General features: G+C 40.2%; 1 protein-coding gene across 3 annotated transcripts in view; it reads left to right on the top strand.

The window, feature by feature from the left end:
• The first annotated feature begins 479 nt into the window (after positions 1-479).
• The window catches only part of GLRB (glycine receptor beta), a 47,283-nt gene continuing 37,135 nt past the window's right edge, over positions 480-10,627 (top strand). Inside the window, exons 1-2 of one of the 3 annotated variants that reach the window (XM_061475696.1) lie at positions 480-702; positions 2,069-2,222. In XM_061475696.1, the coding sequence (XP_061331680.1) occupies positions 2,101-2,222 (122 nt within the window). In that variant the 5' untranslated portion in view covers positions 480-702; positions 2,069-2,100. Of the gene's footprint in view, positions 703-1,591; positions 1,724-2,068; positions 2,223-10,627 lie in introns of those variants that run through there. The other 2 variants (XM_061475681.1, XM_061475686.1) reach the window with 2 other exon arrangements.

Here is a 10,627-nt window from a genome sequence, read left to right as displayed (position 1 = left end):
AGGGTCTTCAGGTGATGCTACTCTTTCATCACACTGCAGACTGAAGTTCTGGTAGTGTATACTAACAGTGACACAAAATAAAGTCTGGAAGATAAAGAAGACTTGGAAAGGTCATGGTTTTCAGTGACTTGGTCACTAACAAAAATGTGAGACGTGGGGATGATGCCTTTGAACTGTAATGGCAGGGTGGGCATTTGCTAACATAGGACTCCTCTGCTGTAGGATGTTGTCTGTCCAATATTTAGGCCGAATAACTGATGTAAGGAAGGAGATCATCAGGTACCTCTGGCGACGGGAGGGCCGGGGGGTGGGCTGGGGTGTGTGTGTGTGTGTGTGTGTGTGTGTGTGTGTGTGTGTGTGTGTGTGTGTGTGTGTGTGTGTGTGTGTGTGTGTGTGTGTGTGTGTGTGCTCATCGGCACCCAGCCGGACCCCCTGCGCTCACCCCGCCGCTCCCGCCGCCGCTCTCCCGCCCAGCACCCGTTTATGGGCGGGCTGCCGGGACATGCTCACTGGGAGAGTTCCGCGGCTGCCGCACATGCTCACTGGCCGCGGAGGGCACCGCCGGAGGTAGGGGTTCGCTCCGCCAGCGGAGTACCCACGCTTTCGCTCCGCCGGGGCCGCGACATGCCCCGCCGCCGGTTCCCCGGTCGCCATCGGCCGTAATCGCGGCGGAAAGGGGAGGCCGCGGCTGAGCGTCTGGCGGTGAGCGCTGGGCCGTGGCGGTGGCGGGTCTGCGGGTGCGTGCGGGGCCCGTCTTCCCTGGGGAAGGGGCCGCGGAGGAGTAAGGGGCCGGCCCGACAGCCCCATTACCACCGGGCGGCCGCATCCGAGGCCCCGTCAGCACCTCGGCCAGCGCCGGCCGTGCCGCGGCGGCGGGGCCGTGACGGGCTGCGGCGGGGCGAGGGGGTTGCTGCTCTGAGGGGAGCGCCGGACCCGTCCAGTCGCTGCGGGAGCCCCTCTCGTGTCCTCCGCCCGCTGTTCCCAAGGTGCGTCCGCAGCACGGAGGCCGCTCCCTGCCGTGGTGCCGGGGTCAGTGGGAGGCCTCGGGCCGGGCTGGGGAGGAGAAGAGCCCGGCGAGGCGTAGCGGGCGGAGGGGGCAGGTCCGCGATCGTTACCTGCCGGGGAGTGTGGGGCTGCGGCTCCCCGGGACACTGAAGCATCCAGGTGCCCTCAGGAGGTGGGGGTAGGGAGGGAGAGGCAGCTCCTTGGAAAGAATTAAACAAAATTAAGCAAAATAAAAGTGGGAAATGCAGCTGAGGCGTCTGGGGTGTCTCTGCTGGGCAAAGCAGATGCCTGGGAATTACCTGTGGGATGGGAAACAAATGGGAAATGCCTGGGCATTGTGTGTCTGCAACCAGGAACAGCGGGGCTGTCTCTGGCCGAGCACAAACTCAGTGCCCGGCCCTTGGGGTACGTGCTTTGTGCCAGTGAGAAGTTAAAATGTTGAACTGAATACAATGCAATAAAGCACAGTATCGAGGTTGTGTTACTAACACTATCTTTGCAAGGCCCTTGCAGAGTTGCTCAACAGCGAGAACACTTCATGCAAAGTAGTAAATTGTGTTTAAATTCTGTACATAAAATGAAATTTGCAACCCTTTCTCATAGCCAGCCCTGAAATGATTGCTATTTTGTCTGTGCAAGGTCATAGAGGCTTTGCAGTTCCCTGACTTGTTAGATGATCACTAACCATCTTTAATGCAGTTTATACAGGATATTTTTGGTGAGGAATTCAGTTTCCAAGTTTCTGAGGATTGTTAGACAGCTTTTGAAGGACAACATGTTTATTTCTTAAACAAAGTGGAGCAAACTTGCATTTTAAACCTGTTCCTCACTGTCAGTCTCTTAACTTTGGGAAGCTTGTCTGTCAGAAAATTGCCAATGTGGGTTCCATATCTCATGTGCACCTCAACAGACTGTGTCTCTCCAGGTGACTAAGATCAAACTAAAAAAAAACCCAAACCAAAACACAACAAAAGCATTTGTGTGTTTGCTTCCTTTTGGGGGTATGTGATCCCATCTGGAATATCTAACACTACTAACATAAACCTCTTCTCTTTTGCCACAGACTGAAGGTTTCTCTGAAGCTTAATCTTCAAGATGAAGCTCTTAGTAGCAGTTTTCTTTTTCATCTCGTTCTCCTTATGGGTTGAAGAAGTCTGTTCCAAAGAGAAGTCTTCAAAGAAAGGAAAGGGGAAAAAGAAGCAATACCTATGTCCATCGTATGTTCCTTGTTTCTATTATGCTTTTGTATGATGGTGATCCTGCCATTTTTTTAACAGTGGTAATTACTTGGCAACTGAAGTAGAAGGTGATGTTTTCTGCTGAAAGAAAGGGACTTGGGGTGGGGATGGGAGCAAGAGGGTTTGACCATCATTGTGATTAAGTTCTCCCAATGAGTGTGTTTCTGCTGCAGCAGGTCCTTTGCTTTAACAAAAGGAAATATCAAAGCCATAGTAAACAGTTACTTTCTTTGGGGAGTATCCAACCCAGTGTCTTTCTATTTATGGGGTCATAGTAGTGTGGTTCCATAGTGCTGTGCTGCCTGGCATTGTGTTGCAGGTGTACTGGGAAAAGCAAGGAAGATGCAAAACTGTCGTAATGCAGTTTCTGGTTAGCTTAGTTCTGTAAGAGAAGGCTTGCAGAGCTTAATTCATGTTGAATAGAACTAAGGACTTCAGCATCTTCCATCAGTGATTTACAGCACTGTAACTTTTATGGAGGTGGATTGATTGTTGCTATAAAGCATGCTGTTATGGAACAACATCTCTGTAAAAATGCAAAAATTAAAATCTGTCGTTGGCCAGCTGGACCGAGAATGTATTCTGGAGACCCATGATTACTTGGTGTTAAAAATACTCCATCTTTCTAATGCATACCACGTCTTAGGTTGTGATCTATAGGACAATGCAAAAGTTCAATTTGTGAGTGCCTTCTTTGTCATTTTCTTGGCCAGCCTTGCTGATCTTTATAGTGTTATGGTGTAAATATCCAAGGAAAAGATTGATGGAATATAGTAAGTTGCCAAGAAGCGTAGAAGAGAGCTATGGCTGAAATGATAAAATTTGTTTAGACAAATTTAAAGCACATTTCTTCTTTGACCATAAAAGAAGAAGAGTGAAAGATGAGACTGGCTATTTAACATGAATAGACTGGAAGCAATGCCTGAATGATACTTTTTTAAGTTCTCACTCTTTTAAAATATTGACAATGATATTTATTTGTAACCCCAAATTTTTAGAAAGTTTCTAGTAACAGTGAGTATTTTATTTTCTTTTTTTTTTTATATCAAACCTAAAAATGAGATCCATCTTTGGATTTAAGTACATTAAGATACAAATGTGATCACGACAATGACCCCTACCCATTCTGTCCCTTTTGACTACTTGAGTTCTGAATGAGCTTTTGATCTGAGCTACCATGAGGATTTGTAGCTAGGAGAGAAATGTCAGAGTTCCCAGGACAGGTGACAGCACAGAAGTCCTCAGAAAGTGATTTACACAGCTGGGAACTGAGTCCAGGTCTTCCATGGTCTGCTTCAGCAGACCATGTTCTTGACTTGGTCTTAATTAGAATTTAAAAAATTAATGTCATTTTTTTATTGGTAAAGGGGTGGATTTAATTTTTATTTTTCTCTTAAGCACCTCTTAAGGTACCTTACGCTTTTGGACACCAGTTGCCATTACAACCATTAAACACGATGTCATTTGTCACCAATATACTTGAAAAGCATTGAATAAATGCTCTAATTTCTGATGTGATACTTTTACATACCAACCAGTCAAAGCTTTCTGTGAAAATATTAGTGGAATCCAGTATTTGTCTGATGTATCACTTGTGAAGGATTGCTACCTGAAATTAATTGCCCTAGCAATAAGCCCTGTTGGATTTTCTGAATAATGAAAAGGTTGCCTGTATCTTACTTGGCTGAAGTTCACAGTTTGAGAGACAGCCACTTGTAATAGCAGGACTGTGGGACTGCTATTTTTGTGGCTGGCATCTAGAAGACATCTCATGTGAATGAGCAATGAAAATCAGTTCTGTCTTGCAGAGAAAATAGTGCCCTCTTAACTCAGGCTATCAATGGCAAACTTTCAATCATCAGCACATTTTTAAGTCTTCCACAAAACTTCTTGACTTGGTGACACTCTGCATTATACAGTAGTCTGCCTGCTCTTAATATGTATTTTTTTCTGTGGAAAAAAGTAGTAAGGACTCTTTCCTCAGAAACAAACCAAAACAAAATGCAATGGACTGGGAATGAAGTGACACCATGGGGGTTGACAAAAAATGGTCTCAAAGGAAGTGGTTGAATGAAAAATTTACTAGCAAAGCATGAAAGAAATCTTTTAGAAGAATGCATTGTATATGTCTAAAGGACAATAAATAGGATTTTGCATTATTTATAAAATTGAATGGATCAACTTCCTAATGAAAACACATATTTAGAAGTTAAAATCTTAATCTGCCTTTAATTTGCTTTGGTTACTGGTGCAATAAAATTTAAAGCTTAATTGTAACAAATTATTGCCTTCTATTTCCTTAAAACTTACACTAAGCTAAATTTTACCTCCTCAAGAGCACAAAAAACCCACACCTGTAATTATATAAGGAAAAAATATACTCTTTACAAACTTTATAATGAAATTCAAATGTATGCAAGTAACTTCCCAGGAAAGATTTTTACTGAATCTGATGTTACTGCCTGAGTTCCTTAGTCTGATGTTAAGAAATGGTTATAAGACTGGTTTGGGACTTCAGAATAAATTTGTTTGTATGGAAACCGAGCATACTTGAACTTTTCCTTTTATGGCACTTCAGAATACAAGCCTTTCACCAAATGTTCCCCCCGGCATGAAATTAGCTACTATTAGAATAAGCTGAAAACAAGCTGATTAGAAACCCCATTAAAAGTTCATTATTGTCTCATAGATAGATATTTTCTTCCTTCAATTAGGGAAATTCTATTTGGTATCTTAGAGCAAAACCTGTTGTGATTATTCATAATACTGTACTTCTCAGTGCATTGTGTGATTTTGGCTTGATTTCCCATCATAGCTTCATTTATTTATGAAACTGTTTTTCTCAGCTTATTATTGAGGGGTTTCATGAAGTTGATGCTCAAGCACTTGATTCTTACTTTGATTTAATGCTTGCTCAGAACAGATGTAAGATTTAATATCTTACATTCAGATAATTTTCCTTCTTACCTCAGGCTTTCCAAATGAAACATAATTGTACTTACGTCTGAGTCCTGAATGTTAGTTGATTAACAAAGAGATTGATATATTAGGCCTAAAATCCCATAATAGGGAGGTCTGCAGTGTAAATCTGAGAAGCTGTCTTCCACAGATGGTTAGTGTAATAAAATATGAAGCTTTAGTGTAACACTTCTCTTGTCTCCATGGAAAATATATATAATATACATATAAAGAAAACAGGTCTACCTCTTCAGGAAAATAATAAAGAATTTTGTGGATTGCAGTCTTCTGTTTACAAAGCTTGTTTTGAAATTCACTATACTGAATACAGATGATTTCCATAAGACAAATGGATTTAGTCACTTGATCATAGACTACCCACCCACTGTTACTTCTTATTAACTTTTCATAATTCCTCATGATACCTGTTTCTGGTAAACATGTTAGACATTTAGCTGTGCATGTTTCTAAGAGCACTGCTGGTAAACATTTTTCCTTTTGTTACATCATAGTAAATACTTCAGTTGTTTTATGATGTTATCCCCAAAATCCTTAGTAGCCCAGAAGGTCTCTACTCGAAAAATACTTGCAAGATCTCTAGGCAAATTAAATTGTAAGTAAAGGGAAGTTTGGTTAGAAGACACAGAGATGTAAGAGGTTCGAACAACAGCTAACAAAATCAGTTGACTGTGCCCATAATCACAACTATCCCTATTAATTGTAGTTTTACTATGACTCAGCTGTCCACTTGCACAGTGTTAATTTCTGAAGATCCCAGAGTATCTCTAATACTATGACAATGCCAAGCAGGATAACCTGTATCACTAAATATCATTCTTTTGTCTGGATACCAAGGCTCTGCTTTTAAAATAGTGTCCCTTCTTGTCCGTTCTCATCTTTGAGCGTTTGTCCACATGGAGATTTATATCCATGTAGATGATTAACTAAATACTGCATGATATCTAGATATACTTTTTTACCCATCAAGCTGGAGTACAAATCATATTTTGGCTTGTATTCAATGAAGCGTATCAGCTACTTCAGAAACTGTGAAATGGCCCTCTAAGCCCTCCAGAAAACATGGCTTGTGCCATTTGCCGGGGCAGAGGTATAGAAAGGTCATAAATGCAAACGTTCAATAAACAGCTTCTTTTAAAAAGTAACAGCGAAAGACAGTGGAACTGGAGAAAAAACGAAGTTGTTTGAAAGTCTGTCCTAAAATTTATCTTGGTTAACTTTCAGCTTCTGCCACATTCTTCCCATAAAGACTAAAGTAGAAGTTCAAAGAGAATCCTCTCCACCTTCCCATAGTCAAGGGCTTCTTTTTTTTATCAAGCATTTGGTTATACATGGCCTCTCTATCTGTAATATGTGATCAACCCCAAAACGTAAATGGTGGGAAAGTGGAATCATCTCTGTCTTCATCCCATGTTGTAGAAGGCACTGTTGATAGTATGTGGACATTTAATTTGTAAGTGTGATGAGAGGGTTGCTACCATTTGTGGGAGAAGATGGAATGAAGTTGACAGAAAACCTTGAATTCGGTTGTGGAGGCAGTTTCATCTCGCAGTGGTTCTGAAGTACATTGCAGAGCTCATGTCTGGTTCTTATAAAAAGTCTTTTGCCTCATGGTAACAGCAGTTGGTCAATGATTCAATTATTCTGTATTATGTAACTCTCATGGAAAGCCATGATCCCAGACAGATAGGGCCAGATTCGAGGGGGTTTGGGAATTTGTTTTCAGAGTGGATGAATGTGCTAGAGAGCAAAAAGATAACAATATATAAGCAAACCTGAAGTTCTCTTGTAAAACAGTAATTAAGTGTGGTAGGCTGGTTCTTGTTCAGTAATTCACTGTCTCAGTGAACAGCATTTACTCCATTCTGAACACTGAAGTGATGACACACTGCAATCTTGGGGAAGGGTTACAGACTTTGTATTTCACTTACAACCTCCACACTAAAAAAAAAAAGTTAGAGCTGCAGGATTAATTAAACTCCCTAAACCTAAGCCCAAGGAAAACCATAAGTCTAAGTTCTGCTCTCAACTCCACCAAATGAATCTTTGAAAGACAAATTATATAAAATGTATCTCCACTTACACTTCCCACTTGCATCTCCACTTATACCACCATACAGGTTGTTAGATTTTACAGAGATCCACATATTGTCTCAGTACTTACATTACATTAGGAAAAAAGACTGGGACAAGGAACTGATGTGGATAAATAAATAATTTTTAAAATGTTCATGGTTCTGCTTAAACATCTGGATGTTGATTGTGTTTTGTGTCTGTGTGTGATAGCGAGACACAACAGGACACCCATTATGCACAAGGGTCACTTAGGTGGTGACTTCAGTAGGATGCAGAGATGCCTAAGCCAGGGGCAAAGCTAATTTCAATAAGTGGAACCACTGCTGTAAGCTTGCTCTGAGCAGTACGAGTCAGGGTGGATGAGGTACCATACTAACCAGGTTCTACTGATTCAGGGGCTGTCATCTCTGTGGTGGACAGATGTATCAGCTTGCTTTTCTAAAGCTTAGGGTATAACAAGGCACTTCAGTTTGCTATATAAACACTTCTAAGGTTTCTAACACTGGCAATGTTAAATGTGAGACCAAAGCTGGACTTACAGGTTTCTGATAGACAAGAACTGAAATAGTGATACTACTGAACTATTCACGCCACCCAGCCTCAGGAAGGTTCCATACATGCCCACATCAGGAGACTACTGTGCTCTTTGGTCTATCTATGGCAGGAGATGAAAGATGAGATATTTCAGCCCTGCAATTCAGGGTTCACAATTTGGGTTGCCCAGTCTGGGTTTCTGTCTCAATTTCTGCTATGAAGGAATCTTTTTGTTTTCCACAGTGCATTACTTCCAAATTTAGATACTGAAGTTACATATCTAATTTTAGGTGTTTGGACGTCAACTGCACTTCTAAAGACACATAAATAGTTACTTAGAGTTCCATAGTTCTAATGTAATTAGTGATACCACTTTGCATTGGGAACATTGTAATTATTCTTCCCAGTAATAGATGTGTCACCCAGTATGGTTTGAAAATGCAGTTATTAAGCATACTAGAGATCAAAGAGATCACTAAGGAGAATTATATAGTATCTTGTCATTTTGTGTTAACCTGCTTTTATGCTTTGACTTATTACACTCTAAAAATCAAATGCCTGCAAATAAGAACACTGATAGTTTACATCAGGGAGATTATACTTACAATATATGCTGAGATAACAGATACTGTGTTTTCCAAAGCTTATTTTTACCATTCTCATACATAAGCTGCTGTATTATATGACTAAAATGTCAGTTTCCATCACATAGATTATATAAAGTGTACTAAAATCTGTTGTTTTCAGCATTATATAGCTGAAGATTTTTCTGGAGATAACTAACTGTGAGTAGGAATATATAGTTTTATCTGTCACACAATAATCTAGAACAATGCAAAGTCAAAGCTTAATGCTAAGATTATCCAAGCTACGCTTTCTAAGCAAGCATAAGCAATAGAACAAGCATGCTACCTGACTGTCTGGACTACAGTGTGTGAATACATACCTGTGACATGACTGTTTTTTTCCTGATTGTCATGCCATAAGTAAAAAATACACTCATGTTCTTTTTTAAAATTAGAGATTCTTTAGCATAATGTGATCCTAAGACTAGGGATCAGAGCACTAGGTGAATTAATAGAACAGCAAAGGTTCTCCTTCCCGTTTGTGTAGAATATTGTATATAGTCTTTATTGCCATCATCCTCCTGTAGCACTGCAACTCGTAACTTCAGTGAACTCCAGGAGACTAAATGTCATGATAACCTGCAGAGATATAATGTCTTCTGAAACATTTGCTTAACACAAATGTAACATAGCTGTGTAAATTTCAAACCAAGTGTAATATATGCTTCCTTTTGCCTTGCATATCTGCTTATCTGAACTTCTGGATTTTGATTAGTGAATTAGAAAAATAATTATCCATAGTCATCAACTGAAAATGTTAATCATGTCAAAGTCAGTGGTAAAATGTGTAGAGCTGCAGTAGAAGAGGAAATGGGCACCTTACTGCATATCCTATGAAATACAGAATTTGAAGTCATTCTTTTATTGACCAGTGATATCAGAAGTAACCTCCCAAAGACTGGGGAGAGGCCAGTCATATCGCACAGAGATGTTATGCCAAAAGACTAACTGTACTTTGTTTTCTTTCTGGCTTTTGAGAACACTGTAGAAGTGAGAACACTTTGAACGCTTTTTTGAGAATACTGTTTGGTTTCTGTTTTGTTTTTTTTTCCCAGAAAAAAGGCAATTAACATAATTGTTAATTACTTGCTTTTAAATTCCCTGTGAGAATTCTGTTACCATTCCCTCTGGCATTCACCATATCTTTCTTAGAACTCATCAATTACTGTGAGGACTGCTACTGCATCTCCATTTCTTAGTACTTTCCAGCAGCTCCACATACGTTTAACACAAGTTGAAATAAATGTATTAAAATTACAACACATGCTGCATCTGGTGGGAACCTAAGGGAAATCTTAGGCTAGTTGTCAGCTTTTCACAAATGTGAAAATTGTAGGTTAAGTAAGAAAAATTGGTAACTTCTCAGTTGGTGTGAGTGTTGTTATACTGGAATCAGACAGCCTTCAGCAAATTGAAGTACTTCTTTTCTTAGGAAGGGAGGTCTTGGCTCAAATTATTTTTCTCTTCTGTAGTCTACACTTTTGCCTATTGTTAATTCATTCCAGAATGGTCAATTAAGCAGTGTAGTGGTGGCTTTGGGTAAATGTCTTAGTGGCATAAATAATCCTAGCCTGTTTCCCCAAGCACCTAACCAATCCCATTCGTTGTTTTTTTAAGTCATTCTGCTCATCTGTCACTCTGAAAGTGGCATAACCTCTTAACTCACCGAAACACATATGATTTATTGATTTTGGCATTTTGATCAGCAATGTTCTCTGAAGGAAATCCAGTCCTTGTGACGATGTTTTAGTCGCATGAGTGCTATTCAATGGTGGTAGTTCAATGACAGCATGCTGTAAAAGTAAAAATATAACTGATACTCAGCAGAGCTTTTTTTTCCAGTAACTATTCCATTTGCTTCATTCAAAGTCACCTTTAGAAAATAGCATTTACTGACTCTCTCTTCTTCTCCCAACTCCTAACAATGTTATTGTAATTCACTTTGTTCTTATATAAATGAGGATAAATATGTGCACATTATACTTGTATAAATTCAAAACACTACCCAACAACTTGCAGGAGATATGATTGTGAAGTTCTTTACCAGAAAGCAGTGCTGCCACATGTTCTTCCCATCACTGTCTTCCCAGTGCAGTAAGTCTCCTTTGTCTAATTCATGGGTGACCTTTGAACAAACAGCCTGAACAGATATTTGTGTTAACATACTTCTGC

The sequence above is a fragment of the Pezoporus flaviventris genome, unplaced genomic scaffold (assembly GCF_033815535.1).
Source record: "Pezoporus flaviventris isolate CSIRO_AGI_PZ_B2104156 unplaced genomic scaffold, CSIRO_AGI_Pfla_v1 ptg000002l, whole genome shotgun sequence".
NCBI lineage: Eukaryota > Metazoa > Chordata > Aves > Psittaciformes > Psittacidae > Pezoporus > Pezoporus flaviventris.
Note: the sequence above shows the minus strand (reverse complement) of the source record. Positions and strands in the feature narration are given on the sequence as shown.